The 26845-nt window shown below is 40.4% G+C and overlaps 1 protein-coding gene across 1 annotated transcript in view; it reads left to right on the top strand.

Moving 5' to 3' along the window:
• Positions 1 to 26845, top strand: part of ANO6 (anoctamin 6) — a 189089-nt gene that overhangs the window by 98238 nt on the left and 64006 nt on the right. The window contains exon 3 of the mRNA XM_081082698.1: positions 22698 to 22826. Within this exon, the coding sequence (XP_080938824.1) occupies positions 22698 to 22826 (129 nt within the window). The remainder of the gene's footprint in view (positions 1 to 22697; positions 22827 to 26845) is intronic.

Here is a 26845-nt window from a genome sequence, read left to right as displayed (position 1 = left end):
AAATATGAGCTATTTAAATTATGCACTGTTTTGAATAAACCACTATCAGCTTCCCTAAATTTTGAAGTAACTTTTTCATTTATTTGATCATTTGGTATTTATTAATCAATGTATTTCGAGAAATGCCAAGCCGTGTATCTCAATATTTAGGCCAACATTGCCTCTGTCTTATTATCTGACAAATGTTAGTCATGCAGCTAATGCTGGTTGGTTGGTAGGTTGGTTAAATGGAAAATATCCGGCAGTGTGCTGTGTTTGATTAGTCCCAGCGGCACTTTTACAATAAAAGTGCTAGAGGAGTTTAGTTAGGACTGTAGGGCTCAATCCTGGCTCTGTGTCGCAATTACCTGGAGAGCTCTTATGAAAAGTGGAGGCCCAAGCTCCACCTCCATGAGCTAATCTTGCTCTTTGTTAGAACCTGTATATGTTGGTATAAAGTTTACAAAGGTGACTTTATGTGCAGCCAGGTTTAAGAATCATTGTTTTCAACCTAGCCAGTGTGTTCAGTGGTTAGGCAGGGGTGGGCAAACTTTTTGACTCGAGGGCCACAATGGGTTCTTAAACTGGACCGGAGGGCTGGAACAAAAGCATGGATGGAGTGTTTGTGTGAACTAATATAAATTCAAAGTAAACATCATTACATAAAAGGGTACGGTCTTTTTTTCAATAGTTTTATTCATTTCAAACGGGCCAGATCCAGCCCGCGGGCCATAGTTTGCCCACGGCTGGATTAGAGTGGTGGCCTGCGAACCAAAGGGTTGAGGGTTAGCTCCCAGACCCTGGTCCAGGCACATGCAGGAGGCAACCAATGGATTTGTCCCTCTCACATCAGTGTTTCTCTCTTTCTCTCCCCTGCCCTTCCTTCCACTCTCTCTCAATGGAAAAATATCCTCTGATGAGGATTAACAAAACAAATCATTGTTTTTGAAAAAACAGGTGTGTAGGTACTGAAATCTGTGCCGAAATCTATACCAATCAAGATTTTACCAGAAAAGAGAACAGTACAGTATATACTTATATACACATGTGTATGTACATATATGTATATGTGTATGTGTGTACATATATGTATATGTGTATATATCTATATCATCTATATCTATATCCACACATGGCACAGTGAGAGAGAGAGTTATTAAAGAATTTATCTCCAGACTTGGCTTCTGCAGTTGTGGGGTCTGATCCATAGCGCACTCCAGGAGGCAGGGCAGGCTGGAAGCTCTTGGGCTGGCACAGCAGTCTATAGATGGAACTTCTTCCAGAGAAGCCTCAGTTTTTCTCTGCAGGTCGTTCATCCGACTGGCTGAGTCCCACCCAGATCACTGAGAATAATCCCCTTTGCTTAAAGTTCATTGACCATAGATGTTGACCACATCTGCAGAATGCCTTCACAGCAACACCTAAATCAGTGTTTGGTTGCATCACTGGGTACTGCAGCCCAGCCAAGATGCCCATGCAAGCCTGCCTCCACAGTGGATATACTACAGGAGGGTATCCTGACAGCATGGCAGGAACAAATGAATGAAAGTGGAAAGGCGTGTGCCCAGGTTACAGAGTTGATCTAGGAGAGTGGGAGGAGATGAAGGTAGGAAGATAGCTTAGGGTCGAATGTAGAAGCCTTGAACTCGGGGTTTGGACTTGTGAGCTGAAAGGACGAAGCCGTGCTATAGCAGCACTGTCCACCGAGCTTCCTCAGATGCAGGAAATGTTCTGACTCCATGCCTTCCACCGCGATTGCCACGTAGCTGCCTGTGGCTGTAGAGACCCTTGAAATGTGGCTATTGAGACAGAGGAACTGAATTGTGAATTCTGTTTAATTTTAATTCATGTGAATTAAACAGCCACACATGGAGAGTGCAGCTGTAGAGAGATCGACCTGACAGGAACAGACAGGATTCATTGGAAGGAAAAACAGAAAGCAAGCAGTCCGGTTAGACTCTCTTCACAGTCCCAGTGTAGGGAGGGACAGAGGCAGGGAATGTAGAAAGGAAGAGAGAGGAAAAGTGAGGAAGAAGGAAGGGTATCACAAATAATCTTATGGTTGGCCACTTCTCTACCCAGCCACTTCTCCACCACCTTCTCCTTCCACCCAGGCCCTCCCTGAATGTCAGGTTTCCTCAGAGCTCATCACAGCTGTCTTTTCTCACTGCTCTTCTCACGCTCACTTCTTTAGTTTCAATGACAAGCTCAGTGCTCACAAGTCTCAAGTTCATACTTTCAGTCTTAGATCGTTCCTCTCGACCTCAGACCCCTGATATCTCCACTTAGAAATCTCACAAACTCTTAGTCTTCCCATACTACTCATATTTCTGTTTCCGTTTTCTGAATTTGGGTAAATATAATTGTCATGCTCTCAGCTGCTCAAGCCGGTCCCCTGAGAATTTTCTTGACACCTTGGTTGTGACCTGCTGATGCTCAGTGTGAGTTACAGCTGCAATCTGTTTCTTTCTCCTCATCCCCGTTGCTACCCACCCCTTCCCTGCAGAATAGGTTTCCACCTTTCTCTGGGCTCTCTCAGTCTCTCCAGGACCACTTTTGTTATCCACTATTTATTCTCTAAACAATTCCTTTGAAAAACAGAAATCATACTGTTTCATTTTTTCTGTGAAATGTAATGGAATTTCCTCCCTGTGGCTTTATCTGTCATATTACAAAGCCCCACAGGACAAAGGGTTAATGAATTTCAGTTGATTTATTTAATAATATTTATCCATTTAATAGTTCTATAACCCTATTAAGCAGGGACAGTTGGGAAATACAACAGAAATATCCCTTGGGGCATATGTGCTAGTGAGAAAGACAGGCATTAATCAAATAATTACACAAATAGCTAGGCAATTAAAATTGTGAGACGTGACATTTAAGGAGGAGCCTGTGGTGCCCTGAGAGTATATCAGTACTAGTATATAGAAGGACGAGACCTAAGCCAGCCAGGAAGATCAGGAAAGGGCTCCATCAGGAGCAGTGTGCCAGGGAAAGGGAGAGAAGATTCTAGGACAGTGATGGCGAACCTATTTTTTCGGTTGATTTTTCTTTGTTAAATGGCATTTAAATATATAAAATAAATATCAAAAATATAAGTCTTTGTTTTACTATGGTTACAAATATCAAAAAATTTCTATATGTGACATGGCACCAGAGTTAAGTTAGGGTTTTTCAAAATGCTGACATGCCGAGCTCAAAAGGTTCGCCATCACTGCTCTAGGAAATGGGAACTGCATATGCAAAGATAGGAGGGCAATACTATACTTTGATGGAATACAGTGCAAATCATTACAAACCTCCACTGGTATACAGAAACTGACAACAGTGTGGGGATGAATAGAGTCTTAAATTTTCCAAGCCATCTGGAGCAGTTTTTGGAAACCAAGGATACTGAACCTTTATAAAACTTGAATAAGATGTTTCTATTAAACACTTTGACTTGAATCTGTTATCTCAAGTCAGTTCAGAAAGTACCTCTGGTGGCTTACTTTCCTAAAAAAACAAAAAGTAGGGTTTCTTTCCTTTATTGTTAAATATAATAAAAATGATAGTATGTGCACATAAAAATAGATGACATTATACTATATATGTATTATATCTTGCTATTATAATTTGTATAATGCAAAATTAGGAGCCAAAATGAATGGTGTAGAACAGCAGTTCTAAACGTTATATATTCTTACAGTTTACACTCTTAAAGTACTAGTATTGACACCAAGGAACATTTTTGATGTGGGTGTATCAGTCAAGATTTACTATATTGGGATGTTACAACTAAAATTTTAAATATTTATTAATGCATTTAAACATAACCAATAATAAACTCAGTATACATTAACATAATTAAGGTATTTTATGAAAAATAACTCTTTTGTAAAACAAAATTTAGTTAAGAAAGGTGGCATTATTTTGTATACTTTACAAATCTCTTTAAGAGAAGATAGCTAGATTCTTTTTTGTTGTTTTTTATTGATGTAAAATTGGTTAATAACATTATATAAATTTTAGGTATACAGCACTATAATTCACTACCTGTATGCACTATCATGTGCTCACCACCAGAAGTCTAGAGTCTGTCCCTACACATTTGACCCCCTTTACCCATTTCACCCTCCCCTCTGACTACCTTCCTCTAAAAGCTACCAACCTGCTGTCTGTATCTATGAGTTTGTTTTTGTTTGTTTTATTTTATTTTTTATTACATTTATAATAGGTTTGCCTTAGCTGGTTTGGCTCAGTGGATAGGCTTTGGCCCACGGCCTGAAGGGTCCCAGGTTCGATTCTGGTCAAGGACACCCACCTCGGTTGCAGGCTTGATCCCCAGCCCTGGTCAGTGTGCTTGCAGGAGGCAACCAATCCATGTATTTCTCTCTCTGTCTCTCCTCCTCCCTAAAAAAAATTGTATAAGTTTCAAGTGTACATTTCTATGATACATGTTCTGTATACTAGTATTGCATTGTGTGCCTACCACCCAAAGTCAAATCATCTTCCATCACCATATATTTGGCTCTCTTTACCTTTACCCCGTCCTTCCTTCCCTCTGATAACCACCATACTATTGTCTGTGTCTGAGTTTCATTCTTATATACCGCATATCAGTATTTGTTTCTTTTTTGTTTTCTGTTCCACATGAGTGAAATCATACGAACTTTGTCTTTTTCTACCTGACTTATTTCACTTAGCATAATACCTTCAAGTCCATTCATGTTGTCACAAATGACAATATTACATCTTTTTATGGCTGAGTGGTAATCCATTGTATACTAGTATATGTACCACAACTTCTTTATTCATTTATTAGTCAGTAGACCCTTATGTTGTTTCTATATTTTGGCTATTGAAAATAATGCCACAGTGAATATCTGTGTGCATATATCTTTTCAAATTAGTGTTTTCATTTTCTTTGGATAAATACCCAGAAGTAGAATTGCTGAATCAGGTGGTAGTTCTGTTTTTATTTTTTTGTGTGTGGAACCTCCATACTGTCTTACATAGTAGCTGCACCAATTTACAGTCCCACCAACAGTGCACAGGGGTTCCCTTTTTTTCCACATACCCACAAACACTTGCTATTTGTTGACTTTTTAATAATAGCCTTCCTGGCAGGTGTAAGGTAATATCTCATTGTGGCTTTGATTTGCAGGGTGTTTAGTGATGTTGAGCAACTTTTCACGTGTCTATTGTCCATCAGCATTTCTTTTTTGGACACATGTTTATTGAGGTCCACTACCCACTTAAAAAAAATCTGATTTTTTTTATGTTGAGTTGTATGAGTTCTGTTTATATTTTGAATATTAACCCTTTATCAAATACCTCATTTGAAAATATTTTCTCTATTCAGTGGATTGTATTTTTATTTTGTTGTTGGTTTCCTTTGAACAGATGGATTCTTATATCTGATCTGCATCTGCAGTGAAAAACTTACAATATGTTTTTTGAGGGTTGAAGTATATAAAGTAGATCCAGCCTTACACAGATAGATAGTCAGAAAAGACTTGTATTTTATTTTATTTTTTAAAATATATTTTTTATTGATTTCAGAGAGGAAGGGAGAAGGAGAGCGAGATAGAAACATAAGTGATGAGAGAGAATCACTGATTGGCTGCCTCCTGCAGGCCCTCTACTGGGGATTGAGCCTGCAACCTGGTCATGTGCCTTTGACCGGACTCAAACCCAGGACTCTTCAGTCCACAGGCCAACGTTCTATCCACGGAGCCAAACTAGCTAGGGCAGAAAAGGCTTGTATTTTAAAGACTTGTGGATATTCTTCTTTGATACACATTAAAAGAATATGGTAGTTTCATAAAGGCTGGTTGCAATGTGGAATGTAAAACCATACCAGTGAACTTTTTGTTTATTAAAAACCTATGTTACATTTTGAAACCCAAACATGATTTTTATCACCATGCATAGGGCACCTGGAAAATACAGGTTCACTGAGTTAAGTAGCTCTTCTAAATGTTGACCTATTTTCTTATACAGTATGAAAGAAACTACATTTGTTAGCACATGTCCAGTCTCATCAGAAAAGCCATGGAATATTGAGAAGCTGTCAAGTTCATTGGTGAATACAGGTTGTCTTAAATTCTAATACTTGCTTGAAAGCTCAGATTTTATCATTAGCAAAAATAGTGTCCGTTGTTTTCCTTGAAATGACAGTTTCATTGTCCGCTTCCTGGAAGAATACCTGCCAAATACCCAAGTTTGTATAACTGCATTTTCTGTCAGTCATCTGTCAAGTGAAAGTAGTGTCTGTGTGAAAATTGGCAACTCAAAAATTGTGCAAACATTTTTCCTCAAGACAACCATTGTACTTGATGTGCAGCAGAAGTGCTTTATGGATATTCTCATTTCTTCACACAGAATGTTACAAAGCCATGTACTCAAGGGTCAAGATTTAATAAAGTGGGCAACTGTTACAGCTTCATCAAGAACATGCTTACATGAATTACTCTTTTTTTACTGTATGTGGTGGTGAAGAATACAGTGATGACCTATACAGTTTGGTACCATTGCTGAACTGTGCTAAGGCATTGGCAGTTTTACCCGCCATTGCTCTTGCACCATCACTGTGGATGTTAACACAATGAGAAAGACAAATAACATCTTAGTATTATTATAAAAATGGTTGTGACCTCATGAGTCCCCTGAAAGGGTCTCAGGAATCTCCGGAAGTTCACAGACCCACACGTCAATTGGCATAAACAGTAGCACAGTGAAGCAGATGGAAACATGCACCCAAGTTGTTAGGAAGGCTTCATGGAGGAAGAATTGAGCTGGACCTTGAGCAATTAAGATTTGGAAAGGAGGGAAGGCGAAGAAAAGGGTTTTCAGGAGAAAGGAATTATGTGAGCAAAGAACTGGAGGTGAGAAGCAATATGACGTAGTCACAGCTCTGATTGGAAAGGATGGTTGGATTGGAGGGTTAAGAATGTTAGTTAATAAAAGGTGGGCTATAATCAGATTTTGAAAGACGTTGACTTACCCTTTTGAAAAGTTTGCACTTTCTCCAGAGGTCACTGGGTGTAGCTGAAGGTGTTTGGATCCTATGACTTGAGCATGTTGGCTTAGGAACACCCATAGTGTGGCAGTGTGTAAGGTGAACTGGCAAACAGGAGAAGTGGATGCAAGGAGACAGAGTGGGATATTAATTGTAATTTAGGTAGTAAGAGTTAAGATCACAGACTAGAATGATGGCAGTAGATGGGAGAGAGTGAAATATAGACTAACTGCTTCAAAGGTAGGAGAGATAGTAGAACTAAAAACAAAAAGTCAAAGGTTACCAATTTATTATATTTTATAACGCCAATTTCAGGCCAAGGACAGGCCAAAGGAGTAGATGAAAACGGGGTGTTTCTATATAAGGTCTAACATGAGACCTTTCCCTTCCCCTTCCAAATCACATGCTTCCCTTTTTTCTGATAACAAGGGTGGTATCATGGAACACATTTCCTTTCTGCCCTGCCACCTGAGGCTTTGCACCAAATGTCATGTTAAAATCACAATTACAGTTGTCCCAATGGTTAGTACATGTTCTTCCTCCTACTTTCTCTGGCTCTGATTTTCTTTCTCTATTTATAATTCAATAATCTTATCTGTTTTCATTCTGTTTGGTGCCAGATGCCACAACACCTCTTTTGAAATAGATTGAGGGGATGGGAAAATATAACATAATGAGAATATATTAACCTTTACCATATTTAATTCATTTGTGGAACCGGGCCCTCCCCTTCAGTCTCATTCTACTCAGAACCTGAAGAAAGCTAAAAAGCCTCTGATGTCCCAAACCAAAGCACTAAGGCTTAATTTCAAAGAAATTCAACAAATTCAGTTAATTTGGCAGTCCAATTCAAAGCAACAAATAAAAGAGTAGGGGAAGACCTATTAGAAACAGATAAAATGGCAGCAAAAGAAGTGACTCTCATGCTTTGAGTATGACAGAGAAAGAACAAGATGCAGGTTGCATTTCTGATAGTTATAAAGTATGTGAATGCACCCAACAAAGCTAGAGATCAATAAGGAACAGTTATGTGTTAAAATGGAGACACCAGCAACCATATTTGGGCTTTTACTATGTTTCAGGATCTGTATTATTGCTTTACATGCATCATCTCACTTACTCTTCACTGTAATCCTGCATTTTTTCTAAGGGTCTTATTTTTTATTAATCCATTCAGCCACCCTATGTCTTTTGTCCATTTACATTAAAATAATTAGTGATAGGTATGCCATTGCCATTAATTGTTTTCTGATTGTTATGTAGTTCTTCCCTGTTTCTTTCTTATTCTCTTGTATGTTGATAACTTTCTATAGTGTTGTGTTTAGATTCCTGTCTCTTTACTTCTTGTATCTCTTGTAGATTTTTGTTTTGTGTTACCATGAGCTTCATATATACCAAGCTATGTTTATATCAATTTATTTAAGTTGATGGTTGCATAAGTTCAAGTAGATTCAAATACATTACTACAGTTTTACTAACCCCTCCATGTTGGTTCTTTTTTACATCTTGTGTGTGTGTATTCCTTAGTTTATTGTTTTAATTACATGTAATTTTTGTACTTTTGTCTTTTAACCTTTGTACTAACTTTATAGTTGGTTGATCCTCTGCTTTTACTGTTTGACTTTATCAGTGAGCATCTTTCTTTCTTATATTTCCATTTTTATATTTTTTATTTTTTATTTTCTACTTAAAGAAGTCCCTTTGACACTTCTTCTAATACTAGTTTAGTGGTGGTGAATTCCTTTAGCTTTTTCTTGTGTGGGAAACTCTTTATCTCTCCTCAATTCTAAATGATAGCCTTGATGGGTAGAGTAGTCTTGGTTGTAGATCTTTGCATTTTCATGACTGAATATTTAGTGCCAATCCTTTCTGTTCTGTGAAGTTCCTGTTGAGAAATCAGCTGACAGTCTTATGGAAGCTCACTTGTATGTAACTAATTGATTTTTTCTTGTTACTTTTAAAATTATCTCTTTGTCTTTAACTTTTGGTGTTTTAATTATGATGTGTCCTGGTGTGTGTCTCTTTGGGTTCATCTTGTTTAGGATCTCTGAGTTTCCTGGGCTTGTATGTCTATTTCCTTCTTCCGGTTAGGGAAGTTTCTTGTCATTTCTTTAAATAGGTTTTCTGTTTTTTTGGTACCCAGTGATATGAATGTTGGTACACTTGATATTGTTCCAAAGGTCTCTTAAACTATCTTGTTTTATTTTTTTAATTTATTTTTTCCCCAAGTGGGTGATTTCTACTATCTCATCTTTCAGATTGCTGATTGAATTCTCTGCTTCATCTAACCTGCTGTTGATTTCTTCTAAAGTAGTCTTCATTTTTTGTTTTGTAGTCCTTATTTTTGCTAGTTTTTTTTTGCCTTTACCCCTTTTTTAAGGTTCTCACTGAGTTTATTTATTCTTTCTCTCAATTTATTGAACATTCTTATAACCAGTATTTTGTTCTCTGTATGTGTTAGATTGTGTCTCTCCATTTCATTCATTTTCTCTTTTTGGAGTCTTGTCCTGTTCTTTCATTTGTGGCATGTTTCTTTGTCTCTATTTTGGCTGGCTTCTGTGTTTATTTCTATGTATTAGGTAGATCTGCTGTGTCTTTCAGTCTTGTCAGAGGGGCCTTAATTAGTAGGTGTCCTGTGGGGCCCAGTGGCACAGTCTCCCTGGTCACCTGATCTGGATGCTCCAAGGGTGTCCTTTGTGTGGATGTGTGTCCTCCTGCTGTAGTTGAGCTTTGATTCCTGTTGGCACATTATTAGATGAAATTGACCCTCAGACTGACTGGCTGTGACTATAGTGGACAAGCTATTGTGTGTGAGCTGATTCCAGAGAGCAGGCATCTCTTTAGCAGGACTCTTGTGCCAGCTGCATCTTCCCTTCAGTTGTGTCATTTGTAGAGCTGTCTGGGTGGTGCTCCGGTGTCTTCTGAAGCTGTCCACCAGGTGTATTGGTTCTACAGACTCTTAGGAGGGACCCAGGTGCAGGCCAAGGTCAGCTTCTGTTTGTGGCTTGCTTACGGCCACTTGGTAGGAGCTACAAAATGATCTGCTGCTTGTGCTGTGCTTGGAGATACTTGGGGGAGGCTATGCTGTGAACCAAAGCCAGTTTCCACTAGTGCCAGGCTTGGGACTCTTAGGTGGGCACCACAATGTGACCTGAAGCCAGCCACCACTTGTGTCAGGCTTATGGCCACTTAATGGAAGCTACATTCCAAGCCCACACTGGCCGCAGCTTATGCCTGCCTTAGAGCCATATGATGAGAGTTTGCAATGCAAGTTGAGACTAGTCACTGATTGTTCCAGACTTGGGATCACTTAGAAAGATGTACAGGGCACACCAAGGCCAGACACTGCTTGTTTGGGATTTGTAGACCTTTGAGAGTTTTTAGAAAGTTTGCAGCGCAAGGCAAGGCAGGCTACTTGTGTAGAAAAGTTGCTGGAAGTGTGCAAGTTGTATGTGGTGTGTTTCGGGGATTCGCCATGTTGGGGCAAATGGTGTTAGGTTAATGGAGACCTCCCCGTCCATTTGGCAACTGCCTATGTCAGGGTGGCTAGATGGGGGAAGGGCTCAACAAAGGACCATTGGTGCCTGCCTGTGCTTCCTTTCCTGGAGAGAGCTGCTCCCGCCCCTCCTCTCGAGCCCTTGCCCTGAAACTAGTCATTTCAGCTCCTCTCTATATTTCCCTGTGTTTTTGAAGATGTGGCCCCTGTAAGCTTAGAGCAGGTGACTTTGTGAGTGAGCATGTCCATGTGCATTCCCCTTAAGAGGAATGTCTGGGACTCCAGCAGCCTTACTTAGATATAATCTCCACTGGTTTTCACAGACAAATGTTGTGAAGACTCCTTTTCCCGGCACTGGTGCCTCTGGCTGGTGAGCCTGATGTGGGGTTATGACCCTAGCTCCTCAGGGGGGACCGCCATAGCCTAGTTATCCCTCCTGATTCCTAATTATCTAGAGCAGGGGTCCTCAAACTACGGCCCGCGGGCCACATGCAAATACAAATATTGTATTTGTTCCCGTTTTGTTTTTTTACTTCAAAATAAGATATGTGCAGTGTGCATAGGAATTTGTTCATAGTTTTTTTTTTAAACTATAGTCTGGCCCTCCAACGGTCTGAGGGACAGTGAACTGGACCCCTGTTTAAAAAGTTTGAGGACCCCTGATCTAGAGTGTGGGACCAGCCCATTCCACTTATCCACCCCTCCTACCAATCTCCTCCTGGCTTCTTTATATCATTAGTTACAGCACTTTTGTTCAGGTAGTTATCAATGATGGTTGTTCTGTAATTTAGTTGTAATTTTGGTGTGGCTGTGGGAGGAGGCGAGCACAGTGTTTACCTCTCCTGCCGTCTTGACTGAAAGTCAGAACCCATGTTCTTTATTCTTATTTTGGGCTCCCTTCATTTTTACCTCAATAAGAAGAAGAAGAATAGTGTAATAATAATATCTATGTTTAATATTCCCTCTTTGAGAAATAAAAAAATACTATATACTATATTTGAGAAAAATTTGAGCACAACAAGCTTACAGGAACCTTTTGAAAATTGGTGTAAAGTTTATCAGAAAACTTACTGCCTTGGAGTACTTTATCTCTTGAAATTTTCTAATAACTGATGGGAGGAGGATTTTTTTTTAAGGATTTTTTTCTACTAGAGCCCTGGTGCATGAAATTCGTGCACTTGGGGCGGGGGTGGGGGCTCCTTCAGCCTGGTCTGTGCTCTCTCGCAGTCTGGGAGCCCTCGGGGGATGTCTGACTGATGGCTTAGCTGTCAGTTGGACATCTTTAGTGCTGGCTGCTATGCTCACCAGCCTTGAGTCCGGCTTCTGGTTGAGCACACTGACCACCAGGGGGGGGGCAGCTCCTGTGTTGAGCATCCGCCCCCTGGTGGTCAGTGCACATCACAGTGCACAAATCGAGTGACATTCGCTCGATTTGCTTATTAGCCTTTTATTAGAGAGGATAGTTGTGTCATTGTTTTAAATGAGCCACTTGTTTTTTCTTTATTTTGTTTTGGAAACATGTCTGCATCTTCTTTTTCATACCACAAACAATAGTCATTCTTGTAAACTGCATCTTGAGTTAAAGGAAAGTATCCTATATAATAAAAGAGAAACATGCAAATTGACCATCCCTCTGCTATGCTCAAGCCACACCCACCAGCCGATCAGGAGCAGTATGCAAATTATTCCAACTAAGTTGGCAGCGGCCACGGAGCTGGAGTGAGCAGGAGGCTTGGGTTGCCCCCAGTGATTGAGGAAGCCAAACTTCCCACCTGCCCTGGCCAGACCTGGGCTCTGCTCAAGGCTACAAAGTTTGAATTACAGAAGATAAATAATCCCAGGAAAAAGAAAAAAAGGAGAGGCTGGGAGTTTGGGTCGCCAGGGGGCATGGCCAGTCTGAAAATGGCCATCAGCCCCTCACTCAGGCTGGCCAGGCACTCCCCCACCCTGATCCAGGACACCCTTCAGGGCAAACCAGCCAGCCCCCACCCATGCACCAGGCCTCTATTCTATATAATAAAAGGGTAATATGCAAATTGACCCTAACAGCAGAATGACTGGGAATGATTGGTCACTATGACACACACTGACCACCAGGGGGGCAGATGCTCAATGCAGGAGCTGCCCCCTAGTGATCAGTGCACTCCCACAGGGGGAGCTCTGCTCAGTCACAAGCCAGGCTGATGGCTGCCAGCACAGCGGTGGTGGTGGGAGCCTCTCCCGCCTCCTCAGCAGCACTAAGGGTGTCTGACTGCAGCGTAGGCCTGCTCCCTGCCGGCAAGTGGACATCCCCTGAGGGCTCCCAGGCTGCCAGAGGGATGTCTGACTGCCAGCTTAGGCCCGATCCCCTGGGGAGCAGGCCTAAGCCAGCAGGTAGACATCCCCTGAGGGGTCACAGACTGCGAGAGGGCACAGGCCAGGCTGAGGGACCCCCTTAGGTGCACAAATTTTTGTGCACCACGCCTCTAGTTATCTATATAAAACATTAACCAGCTGATAGGAGTTGTCACATCCTTTGCTTTGCTGGGCACAAGATGCTCTGATTTTTTTTTCTTTCTCTTGCGTTGAATGAGGTTGCAGCCATCAATTCCCAGACAAGTGGTCTGAGAAGATTATAGCAAAGGGATACATGTGACATAACAGTTTGACAAGGGAGTTACAGTTAATGACAGGACTCTTGTGCTGTAAACCCTGAGCAGCTGACACACTAAAAATAACTCAGGGTAGTCCTTAGACTGGCAGTGGAAACCTCCTGTGAAAGATGAAGAGCTTTCTGGGAATGACGGATTATAATTTTAAGGGATTCTGCAGAAAAAGAATTTTACAGGAACCTGGTAAAGAGCTTAAGTCTTGTTGCCTTACTTACATCTTCAGTTGTACCTTACATATCTTCTTCAACTCAACAGTCTGAGTAGCTATGGCTTGAAACTCTCTTTTCTGTTCATTCTCAGATTACAGTCACCTATGAGATTGGCTCTTCATTCAAAAGCATAAAATTTTAGGGACTACAGCTATGGATTTGGTGAATGGGAAGTACCAGTAAATATTTCTGAGTCATAATCAGTTACTTTTTCAAGAATTGAAAATAGATATATGAAGACATTTGAGATACTATTAAGAGGAATAAGAACATAGGTGGAGTGGAACATGTGGTTTTTAAGTCAAGCTAAAATTATTATTCTTTAAGACTAAAGATCTTAAAGTTGTAGATAGAATATTGTGAAAGTCCTTTAAATCATGAAGGATCTTATTGTAGCAAAATTATTTTGGTTCTAACCATAATATAAGATTGGGAGCTATTTCTTAAAGGTCAAAAAAATGTAATTTAGAACAACCATCTTGTGTAGGTGGAAAACCTACACAGTTTCTTCCTCATCCTGGGTGGTGTGTCTCAGTGGTCCTATACACTGAAGGGTCACAGGTTCGTTTTCCAGTCAAGGCACATACCCAGGTTGCAGGTTTGATCCCTGATTGGAATACATACAAGAGGCAACTGATCGACTTTTCTCTCTCACATTGATGTTTCTCTCTCTCCCTCTCTCCCCTTTTCTCTCTCTGAAATTAATAAAAACATATTGTTGGGTGAGGATTAAAAAACAACAACAACAAAAACCCCAGCCCTAGCTGGTCTGAAGGGTCCCGGTTTCGAGTCCAGTCAAGGGCACACGTAACTCAGGTGCAGCTCAATTCCTGGCCCTGGTTGGGGGCACATGCAAGAAGCAACCAGTCAAGGTGTCTCACATACATGTTTCTCTGTCTGTTTTCGCCCTCCCTCCCTTCCACTCTCTCTACAAATCAGTGGAGAAATATCCTCAGTTGAAGATTTAACAACAACAAGAAAAACATTCTTTCCCCAGGAGGTGGTGCAACCTGAAAATGATAATAGGTTAAAAATTGTTTTAGGTAAATGGCTGAATGTTAAATCTATAATGGGATATTAAAGCAAAGCAAGACATTTTGAAACCTTAAGAGTTAGCCCCTGGAAGATAATCATTCTCACAAATTCCTGTTGTACCACTTGTCTTGTTTTAATATAGCTATCACTTTGTCGTTTCTAAGATTTTATTGGGCATATCTTATAGCTTAATCTCACCCACAGTTCTTTCACCAGTGTTACCACTGCCAGATGAGAGCAGTGCAAACAGATGATAGCTTCTTCTAGAAAAGGAAAAGTATGAAAATCACCACTAAAGGCATTTTCACATTTTTTTCTTTTCCTTTTCTTTTTTGACTTGACTTTACTTGTTCCCCTTCCTTTCTGCAGACCATCTTTAAAGAAGGCTAAACTGAGGTTTTAAAATGGTAAAAAGCCTGTAGGGAAATAGGAAAGCCAAAAAAAGTTTGAAATGATGCTCATTGAAAATCCCAGTTCCAACTCTTAACTGTGGGTTTAAGGAAAAGGTTCAGAGTCCCACTTCTATGAGAAGGCTCCAAAGTAAGCATATCACCTACCCTGCTTCCTTACCTCCTTTTCAGCAAGTTTTATTTTAAAAGCCATGTCAAAGTTCTATATTCATATTTCCTATGGCCCAGTTCAGAAATTTTAAGAATATAATATTTAAAATCATATGAGAACTCCACTTGATGAAACTACTGCTTCCTCGGCATGGGCCAGAGGGAAATATTTCACAGTAATCACTCGACATCTGAAATTCAGTGCCCTAATAACAGATCTCTAAAGTTTATGTTAACACAGGCAAAGAGAAATAAAGGCCAAATGCGTATACCAAATGAGGAAGCAGTGGGCCTCGAACATTCCCTCGTGTGTGAACAGAAAAGGAAAAAGCAGCAGCAGCATTTTTATGGGCAATCGAATTATATTTATGTGAACCACATTTACCCCTGATGAGACATGACTAAAAATAACAAGTTCAGCTATTTGAGAACTGGTTATAGCCATTTCCCAATATAAAATAGCAAGACTATTTTTAAAGAATTTGTACATCAGTTCTTAATTTGTAACAGGAGTCACGTGCACACCAAATAAATAGTAGGTTCTAAATCTAAAGAAATATCTGAGTCAAAAGATATAACTGACATTTGGTAGTTCCACAGGCCACGTACGCTCTATTGGGAAGTGCATGCAGGGAGGTGGTGGAAGGGCGGGAACCTTGTAACACCAGCATGGCGCATTCCAGTTAAACCTCAACGTTGCTGAAGCCAGGATTGCTGTCAGTGCCCTAGACTATTTCTCACTTTTTCTTTGGGGACTGACTTGGTATTTTTATGGGTCTCTTTTATATTACCATTTAATCATTTGCCTGTATGGTTTTTGGGCTCTCAAGAGAATTTACTGGAAAGTGATTGCATAATAAGATAGTTCAGTTAAGTCAAGAATCATAATAGGCACTTCACAAAAGCAGTAATTCAGTTGGGCAGCCCCCATAAAACCGTTAGCGTTCTCTAGTTAAAAAATGCAGATGTAAAAATGGACCATCCTGGGAAGAGTGAAAAGGATTGCTATCTGGTGATAGTGGGTAAAGGCACGTTCATCCTCTGCTGGTGGAAGTGTCCATTTTTATAAATAGTATTTTGAATGACAGTTTAGCAACCTACATATCAAAAGTTTCTAAGAAGGCCATGCTAGTTAAAATCTGCCTCTAGAATTCAGCCTAAGGGAATTGTAATTGAACATGTGCACAGATACATATGCACAAAGATGCTCATTGCAGCAGTGTTGATAGAAGCAACAAATTGGAAGCAACTTATGCATTCATCAGTGAAGGCACTGTTTAACTAAATTATATTGCAGCTATTAAACGTGATGATGCAGAGCTTAATATAAAGCTAGAAAATCTCTATGATGGATGTATATGAAACTATAATATATATTGTATGCTACCATCTGGTTAGTGTGTGTGTGTGTGTGTGTGTGTGTGTGTGAAACCCTAAAAAGATGTACTCCAAAATCAGTTCTGCTCATCTCTGGGAAATGGGATTACATATGACTTCTATTATTTTTTTTATACTTTTCTCTATCTTCAGAATTTTTTGTATTGAGTATATGTTTGTTACTTTTATTGTCAGGCGGGAAAAAGCTATTTTTATTCTGAGACAAAAGTAAGCCAGGCTCCTGCTACATGCAAAGTGTCAGCAGAGAACTCAGGGTGAACAAGACTTGGCTATTGACTTTCAGAATATAGTAGTGTGGTTAATGCACCCTCCTCCTCAAATGGGCCCTTTCCCACCACACTTTCATTCCGGCAACACTGTCCTGAATGCTTGGGTCCCTTTAAAAGCCTGCTCACTCATCCCCTGCAGCATGTCATTTACTGGGCTGACTGCCCGTGTGGCACCCCTGTGTGTCCGTGAGCCTCTCCTTATCCCTGGCTAATATCTAACTTATTTTTCTCCCTCGCTACACTTCTCACAGTATTAGTCTTTCCCCCTTCAGTGTTCAGTTTTTTGTACCTCCAGTTCTTGGTTGTTTTTCTTTGCACTTTGCATTTTCTCACCTTCGAATGTTCTTTTGGGCTGGGGAGGTGACGTACTAGCGGCCGCCAACCTCTCGGACCTCACGGACCACCAGTGGTCCACGGACCACCGGTTGGCGACCGCTGCTCCAAAGGTTTCCTTAAACCAGCGGTCGCCAACCTTTTTGACCTCACGGACCACCGGTTGGCAACCGCTGCTCTAAAACATAAGCAGTAAAATTCGACCTATTGTCTCTTGTATTTTCAGAAATTTTGCACAATTGTGTAAACTGGAAAAAAGTTCCACTGTTATGCCTTGAATCTGCCTGAGCTCTGCTGCAGTCAGGGAAAACATTTCAGAATATATCTCTCATTCATAACTGCGTGACATGTACATATAAGACTATATGTAGTATGTTCCATATTGTGTGAGAGCTAAATATTTACATAAAGGCTTTTGCCTCTAAATGTTTGTTTCCCTAAAGCTTGCTATGTGCATGGGTTCAGGATTTAAAAAGAAATTGAAGATCCTCTATTTTCACTGTCGTCCTCTGCTCTGATTTAAGTTTGTTTTTCTTTCTGTTGTGTATTTCTTGGAATTAATTATTTTGTTTTGCTAGTCTTAGAGACGGCAGAGAGCCACATGTTTTTTCCACATTCACCTATCAGTTGCTCTTTGTGTTTTAATATTGTTTTCCATAGCGTAATTCCTTAACTGTTATTGTTAGCCAATAAACCTTCCTTGCATCCTCCTCTGTGTAGAGGTCAAGACCATTAGCCCAAATAGTCTTGGAATGCTCTCTAGTCTCATAGTCAGTGAATAGTTTATTTGGAAATTCTAGAGATACAATTAGATAATATCACTTGCTGCCCAAGGCATATTTCCAACACCCTTACACAGAAACGAGAATTTGAGCCAAGATCCCAGCCTGACAACTTTTCATCCAGATCTGGGACAAACATCAGCATTTTAAACGCTAGGAGTAGGGACCTGTGTTGTGAAATGGGACTCCAATCTTGATTTGCAGGGTTAGATGAGACACTTGAGAAGTGTTGGGCAGAGGTTAAGCAGCGGGTAGGTTAAGCAGCGGGTTATTTCATGGGCCCGCCAGGTGCTGACGATGCCTGGGATTTCAGGGCTGAGAGGAAGGCCACTCAGGCAGGTTCCCCAGGTTCTCTGACTCCGGCCCTTCTCTCTCTGCCCAGGAAGCGTGCGTGTGACCTTTCATTTTTTGAAGAATGCCATCCTGTCCAAGGGGAAGTCCAGTGCCATATTTCATTCAGAGACTGCCTATGAGAAGTTTTCCTACCAAGTAATTTCTGGAAAGTATCCTTGGACTTGTTTGGCCTCTGGGACAGCGATTTTCAACTGTTGTGCCATAAGAATTTTTAAAACATGCAATACCTGACTGTTTAGTCAGGGGCACTGACCTCTTTTACTTAGATTGTCCAATTAAAAAATGACAACAGCCAACACAACAATAGCTATCCAATGTGAATGAATCATTACTGTATACCCATATATTTTGTAAGATAGGCAAAATATGTATTATTTGGTATGTTGCAGAATTTTAGTAATTGGTTTATGTCTTCCATGAGATGAAAAAAAAAAAGTTGAAAATCGCTGCCCGAGGACGTCCTTTCTCAACCACTTGTCCTATAGTACGGAGGTCTCAACCACTCCAGGGACAAGACTGGTACCCGCACATGCTTCCTGGCCAGTTACAGAATAGAAAGAGTTCATCCACGCAGCGCTAGCACAGCCAAACACGGGACACTGAGAACTGCAGTGGGGAAATATTGCCAGTTTTATTTTGAGGCTACTGCTCAAAATCCCGAACTCCCTGACGGTGTGTAGGTTTCAGATTATGTAGGGCAAAATCAGGAGACATCGGGGGTTATGGTTAGGGTTGTTCTGGGAGCTGATTGGTCAGAGGCGAGTTAAGGGTGATGAATAATGCCTTCAGGTCTTGAGGATAGCTCTGGGGTCTGTTCCAGGGTTCCTCTGTCTGGTTTTATGGGCAAGTAGCCAGGAGCTCATTCCACCTTAGGGCTCAGGAACTAAAACATAGGTCAAGATGTTATTTTTAGCCTGCCAAAGGAGGAAGAAAGAGAAAGGGGGACGGGGGGGGAGGTTAGGGGGAGAGATTATTTCTAGAGCTAGAATTTAAAGCCAAATTTAATCAAAGTCGTAGGACCCTTGATTTTACCAATAGCAAAAAAAAAAAGAAAATCATTTTTTTCATGTTCTCAAAGTCATAACTCTAGCTTGAAAGCACTGGGCAGAGTCATTTTACTGCTCGCATTTTTTATCCTGATTTGGTTAAGGAGGATCCTGCCCTTTTCCACTCTTTTGTTGAAGTAGCTGCCCACAAATAAAAGGAGAGAAGCCAGCTGAGAGGAGGGAGGCCTGGAAAACATCACTTGCGTAAATCGCACGCGACCTCCTTCCTAGCCTCTTCTCCACTGTGTGGCTAAGCCCTCATTTCTCAGGTCTCCCCTGGCTCAGACCAAGCGCCTCCTCTTCATCCCCGTGTGAAGTGAAATGTCTCTGCCGACACCAGGGGCAGAAGTGGACAGGCCATGGTTCGGCAGTGGCTGGCAGCATTGCTCTGCTTCATTGCATATGTCAACAGGTGAACGTAGGTAGGCCTGTTAACCAACCACTGTCGCCTTTAACTGTTAGTACAGTGTTAGGTCAGGTCACTACGAATGGGTAAATGAATACTAATTCCACTATTAGTGGAATGTTCTCTCCTTAGTACCCGAGAGGGCAATGGGTGTGAATAGACGTAGGGTTTTATAGACCCCAAACTGTAATTAGAAATTTGCTTGATGTTTTTTCCAGTAAGAAAGAAGTATTAACAGATAGTGATTCTGTTGACTTCCTTGGCACTGAACACATTTGTCTAAGACCCTCAGGGTGATGATTAGTAAGTCACCCAGATGAGTATGAGGATAGATGAATTTTTTAGATGGAAAATCAGTAACCATATGTAAGCTCTGATCTGGAAAGTGATTTTACCTGATAAATGTTAAGCCTTCTCATCAAGTTTTTTTTTTAATTTTTTTTTTTTTTTTTAATTTAAGCGGCTGAACAGGAAGAGTCATGTGTCAGGGTTTTTGTATTTCATCTTGGTGCCATTGGACCTGGTAGAAAAGACTAAAGATAAAATTTTTAGTAGTTCTAAGAGAAGGCATGGAGACCAGGACATGAATAATCGGTCAGTCATTTAAAGAAGATTCTCTGTATTTACCCTGAGAAATTATCAAAATTTTACTTGATATAAAGCAAAAGCTTAGGAGAGGAATTTTTTTCCCAGTTTTCTTTCATTTCTGTCTGGTTCGGGAAGTTAGGCCTGTAGTAGAACGTATCACTGAAAAATCCAGCTTTTTTTTTTTTAACTTTTGTTCATACATCAGCCTTCTTTATTTAGTTCAGTTCCCTTGTTTATTACACATTTGTTCCAGCCCAGCATTTAGTTTCTCTCTTCTTCCCAGTTGCCTAGTAGAATGTCTTCTGCCAAGAGATGGGAAACCTGGATTTCACAGCCATAGAAACTTGGCACCTTTTCCCTGGCACTGCATTCTAATAACACCGTATCAGAGTTTGACCTAGTTCTTTCTCACAGGCGGCTACTGCCAAGTCCACTGGGGTTTCCCTCCAAAGAAATGGCATGGTCTTCTGTCGCATAAGAGAGACCTGTGTGCAGACCAGATTGCCTGGGAGCTAGCTGCCAACCTGTGCAGCCATCGGCCATCCAGGAAAGAGTGCCTGGAGTCGTGTGCGAATGTGGTTCTCATTCCAGGCCTGATTCTTCAGAACGTAACTTCATTGAGCTCCTGCTGGACACCACCAACGGCAACATAATGTGGGCAATAGAGAGCAAGCTGCTTTTGTACACTTTACCGACTTCTGCAATGATGATCAGGTCTTTGTGACTCTGTTCCACCCTGTCTCACCTACTGTTTCCTTTCTGAGAACTCCCCTCCCCCTACTTAACATTTTTCCTCTAGCAGCTGCCCTGGTTGTCACCAATGGTAACATCTTCATTGAAAGGAAGAGAAATCAAAGTGGCTTCAAGGACTCTGTAGCTGAAATGAAAAATACAGGGCTTAGCACTTTTGTATAGCTTTAAATACTCTAAAACAGTGGTTCTCAACCTTCCTCATGTTGTGGTGACCCCCAACCGTAAAATTATTTTCGTTGCTACTTTGTAACTAATTTTGCTACTGTTATGAATAGTAATGGAAGTATCTGATATGCAGGATGCATTTGCATTGTTACAAATTGAACATAATTAAAGCATAGTGATTAATCACAAAAACAATATGTAATTATATATGTGTTTTCCGATGGTCTTAGGCGACACCTGTGAAAGGGTCGTTCGACACCCAAAGGGGTCGCGACCAACAGGTTGAGAACCACTGCTCTACAAGAACACTTACTGGTTTTAAATCGGTGAAATTGCAAATCCAAGAATTGGATAGTGGCCTGAGGCATTGATGTGCCTCTTCAGTGCCTTAGCTAGGGGAGATCTCAAGGCACAACCACTGTTTGAGGTTAGAGTCCCTGGTTGAATGAGGCCGAGATGTAGGTGCTTGGAGCTAGGTTACAGCAGCAGCAGCAGGCGTTGCGTTGGTGAATGACCTGTTAAGTGGGAGTAGTTTCAAATACTAATGAACCTTCACAGGCTCCCTGGTGGAAAGAGGAAGGGAATCACAAGCACCAGGTTGGGTATGTTTAGCAAAAATATACATCTCAAAGGTGTGAAGAAAAGCAGGAAGTGGTGATAAAATTAGGTGATTTTTGTACTAATTGATGGTGAATGCAGAGGAGAATTAGTCACATTTAATGATTAAGAAGTTCTACCAAATGACTGCAAAATGCAGTCTCCCCAGGAGTTTTTAATTTAAAAAAACTGAAAAATTAAAAAAATATTACTTAGTTAAAAAGCAGTCTGATTCTTAACAACAGAACTAATGTAAGCATCCTGACAAGTTGTGTGCGAACACAAATTCAAGGCTTTTAAAACAATTCTATTCAAGTCCATATGTTGTAGAGATTGTTTTCAATTGTATTAGGTCTGTGTTTTGCCATTATTTGTTTGTTTGTTCTTAACCCATAGGCTTTTAAGATCTAAATTAAAAAGCTCATTTATTTTGTTGCTGTTGCTGGTTTGGCTTGGTTTGGTTGTTTATTTTGTTTTTCCCTGGGAGTGAGAGGGTTTCTTCTGTGGACTTGGGAACAAATAGCCAAAGACCACACAGTAGCTTCTGTGTATATTGAAGCATCTTCTGATATTTGTTTAAGGTTATAAAATGATGCCTTCTATAAAGTGGTAAGGTCAAGAGAGGTCAGGAAAAATGATGGAAGAGTTGGAAAATAAGACATAGGAAGGAGGAGATTTTTATCAACAGTGCTTTGTCTTAGATTTTTCTTCTTGTTAAAAAAACTTCTGTCCTTTGGTTAAGCATCTCTGGCTACTGTATTCATTTCCAAACTTGCTACTCATTTTGCTGTTTGAGGCAGGAATAATTCTGGGATGTGTGTGTTACATACACAGTACTGATAGTCTTTCATGCACTTGTAGAATAATGTTAAACCGCTCAATTAAAGGACTTAACTATCACCAAGAAGAAAGTATGCTTGCGAAAATCGTAGTGACCATGATCTTTGTCAAGTAACTAATAATGGATGTATTTCTCTTTCTCTATAAACATGTTGATGTGCCCATTAAAGCTGGGCAATAAACATTTTTTTCAAAAATGTATATTAAAGTTTGTTTTACATTCTACACAGGAAGAATTTAATGGGAAACCCAACTCACTCTATTTTAATGACGGCCAGCGAAGAATCGACTTTGTTCTCGTGTATGAAGATGAAAGTAGAAAAGAGAACAATAAAAAGGGTGCAAATGAAAAACAAAGGGTAAGTTTTTTATGCTCCTTTCCTTTCTTTTTACGCCTTATAGTATTGTGAACTGACAAAGTGCTATTTTTATGTAAGCAATAAGTTGCAACTGGTGTTTGAAATATCATACACCATCCTTACCTTCATATTTTCTCTGCCCATCATTCCCTCAGGGCATGTTAACAAATTGTTTATTTTTAATTTGAAATAGAAACTTCGCAGGCTCTTAACCTCAGTTGGTTTCACAACTGAAGGCAGACTTTCTTCCAAGGAATTGTATTTTCTATCTGTAGAAGAGATGTGTATTAAAAGCACACTGGGCTGTTTGCGCTTAGGTGGGGAAAGAAGCTAATGGGTGATGATGACACCAAGTATAATAGTGATTAACATTCGGTGTGTGCTCTCTCACGAATATATGCTTTTTGCATGTATTTTCTTATTTAATTCTTATAACAACCTGTAAAAGGCATTCTGTTATCATAAGCATCCTAGATGAAAGAGTTGACCCTTAGAGAAGTTCAATGATTGCCCAAAGTCACGGGCTCTCGTACAAGAAATCGTGGAGCCAAGGTTCAAACTCTTGTCTTGAATCTGGAACTCACCCATTTTCTGTCGCCTTCCATCCTTCCCTTTCATCCACTGCCCGTCAAGCTGCTCCTTCCTCCCTTCCCTTTGCTTCAGGTCTGTCAGGTGACAGGCCATCTCTATGTTGAGATACGAGACCACTGAGTGGGCTGCGGTTATAACACCTGCCTGGATCTTCTTTCCTGAACCCAAACTGTATCAGACCAAAGCCAGACATAAAAGAGAGAATACATGTTAGTGTCCCTTCTACCCTCTTTTGAAATCACTCCCTCATTCTTCATTTGTTTTTGTTTTTCCTCGAATCTATGCTATCACACATACAACTTTAATTGTCCTTGTCCAGACTTTCTCTGTGAAATATATCATTCTTAAATCAGTCCGCCCTTCCTTCAAGCCAAGTGATGAAAACTGCTTAAAATGAAGCGATCAGTCCTGTTTTATTTTGGATTTTTGTTTGTTTGTTTTGGAGGTTTCTACTCGCCTGGTGTCACAGGATCAGTTCTAGGCTTTGGAACCTGACATTCACATTCTAATTCTGCCACAACAGTATTGCAGTAATGCTAGTTGATGTCACCCACTAGCCGGGTATGACAGGGGCTTACCAAAATAAAAGTTTACTTATTGCTCGTTTTATTTTATTTTTAATGAATTTTATTGATTTCAGTGAGGAAGGGAGAGGGAGAAAAAGAGAAAAACATCATTGATGAGAAAATCATTGATTGGCTGCCTCCTGCACGCCTCCCACTAGGGACTGAGCCCGCAACCCGGGCAAGTACCCTGACCGGGAATCAAACTGTGATCTCCTGGTTCCTAGGTCAGTGCTCAAGCACTGAGCCACGCCGACCAGGGTATCGCTCGTTTTAAATTAAATGTGGCATCCCTATTTGGCACTGTGGTTTGGGGGTACAGGCAGGGCTTTCTTCCCTGCAGTCGGTCAGGAACCCGGGCAGACACAGAGGCTCTGCCATGTTCAGCAGGCAGTTTCTCTCATCATCGTGGGCATCAGCATCCTCTAAATGGTAGATCCGGTAAGAGAGGATGGAGACAGTACCCTCGCTTCTTTGCCTCTTTGGCCTGGAGGTGACTACATCAGTTGTGTTCACAGTCTATTGATCAGGATTCAGGGAGGTGGAAGGTGTAGCTTCTGGCTGGACAGCCATTTCTCAGTAGGAAGGTCACACTGTGGGAGGGGAGCAGGCGTTTTGGTGGATAGCGAGCTTGTCTTTGCCAAGACTACTAACTGGCTGTGTGAATCAGTGATTTTTCTTATCAATATCCTATTTTATTATTTTGGAGATGCCTGTTATTTTTTACATTTTGATAACTCTGATATCAGGGCACATCTTATAAATGGTGTGTCATAATTTCATTGGCTGAATTTTCTCTTATTGGTACATAGAATATTGGCTCCCCATACAACTACTGCCATCTGAGATTCAGGAAAATGGGAATCTGAATACATAGTCCAGAGGATTATGGTTAAAAAGCATTTAAAAATAAAATAAAATAAAATAGTATATAGAGATATCATATAAATTTTCAGCACATATTAGGTCATAGATGTTAATTCCTGTCCCTTCCCTTTTATTTGGGGTTTTCTTTTTATATATTTTTTTTCAATTACAGTTGGCATTCAATATTCTTTTATATTAGTTTCAGGTGTACAGCATAGTGGGTTAGACAGTCATATATTTGACAAAGTGTTCCCCCCAATATTCTCAGTACCCACCTGGCACCATAACAGTTATTACAATATTACTGACTTATTTCTTATGCTGTACTTTACATCCCGGTGACTGTTTTGTAACTACCAGTCTGCACTTCTCAATCCCTTCTTTTTTCTATTTGGGGTTTTCTTAAAACAGTGCATTGCTATGAAAGGCATGACTCTCCCTCTGTTACTGCATAATTTTATAACTAGAGTTAAAGAGCTTAGAGTGCTTTATCATGTTCCTGTGGACACAGGGGTATCTTCTGTGCAGTCGTAGTCACTGCCATCAAATATTCATTAAGCACCCACATGCCGGTGGGGCTGGGTTGAGTACCACAGAAAGTGAGTTAAACAAATCTAATCCATTAAAGCAGGAAGGAAGCAGTTCTGGTTTTAGACGAGAGCATCACTGCCGTGGAGAAGGAGCCCAGAGCTGCTTACATTATTAACAAGGTCTGCATTTGCTTTACATGGAAACATAGGTCCAGGGAAGCTCTCAGAAATCAGGAGAAAAGAAATTATCATGAATTTCGGCAATCCCTGAACTCATGGATTGATATGCTGTGATGTTGGTTTTTATAAGTACTTCAAAGTGTTTTGAGTTTCTATTTGTACACATTACTTAATTTTAGACTCCACCAGAATGCAAAGCTCAGCTTTGGAGGCACATTTTTATTAATTTGAAAAACATCTGCAAGTTCTGACATACACCCTGTCTGGTCTTATTCAAGATTTAAGACAACACCCAGGAAAAGCATTTTCACAATCCTGTTTTCTTTGAGAGAGAAAAAGAAGTCTAAATCATATTGATTTCCTGAAGCAACGCCAGGTTGACTTTGCCAGGGGCTCGTCTAAAGAGTACTTACTGTTACATACTTTTTTAGAGATGATGGAGAAAGTTAGACATAATAAGGCCACAAATGTAAAAAACGCAGAGAAGTAAAAGGCTGTACTTCCCATGGGCAAAAAAGAAATTATTTTTCTATCCAAACCTCCAAATAGCATGTAACTTTGTCCCCTTATATTAGTGAAAACACTCGAGATACCGCACACCTTCCCTTTAAAAGCATAAACCGTTTACATTGAGATTTTGCAAGCGGGTGATTATAAGTAGTTTAGGTAATAAATGCTCATTTAGACAGTACTGTTCTCCGGGAAGAATCAGTTTGAATTTTCTTTTTTACGGTAAGTAACAGGAACATCAAACTCAAAATGGCTTAAATACTAACAGGAAATAATAATTTTCTCATGTAAGAAGTAGCCTGAAGATAAGACCATTTCTGGTTTAGATAATTTATTGGCTTAACGAGGTCATCAGGAATCAATGCTTCTGAATCATTCCATGCTTCTGTTTTGCCATCCTCAAAGTGTTGGCTGCTCTTAAACTAGCTGCACTTTGTTCTCAGATGGCTGCTGCAATTCCAGACATCCAGAGGCAAACACGGGGACTGCCTTTCTCGTGGCCCATTTTTAAGGGGGAAGAAAGGCGCCTTTACAGGGCCCTAAGCAGACTTCCTTTTACACTGTGTTGTCTATCGCAAATCTGTTCCAAACCAACTACTGGCAAGATGAGTGGAATTACCATCATTAGCATAGACTGAGCAAGACACGTCTTTCATCTCTTGAATCACCTAATATCTGAAAAAACACTAGACTTTTCTTACTAATGAAGAAGGGGAGAATGGCGTGTTCAGTAGGCAGCAGCAATGTCTGGCACAGTAAATGATTAAATATATCTAAG

Source organism: Myotis nattereri, assembly GCF_964212035.1.
Source record: "Myotis nattereri genome assembly, chromosome: 2".
NCBI lineage: Eukaryota > Metazoa > Chordata > Mammalia > Chiroptera > Vespertilionidae > Myotis > Myotis nattereri.
The sequence above is the reverse complement of the archived record's forward strand: the minus strand, read 5'-3'. Positions and strand labels throughout refer to the sequence as shown.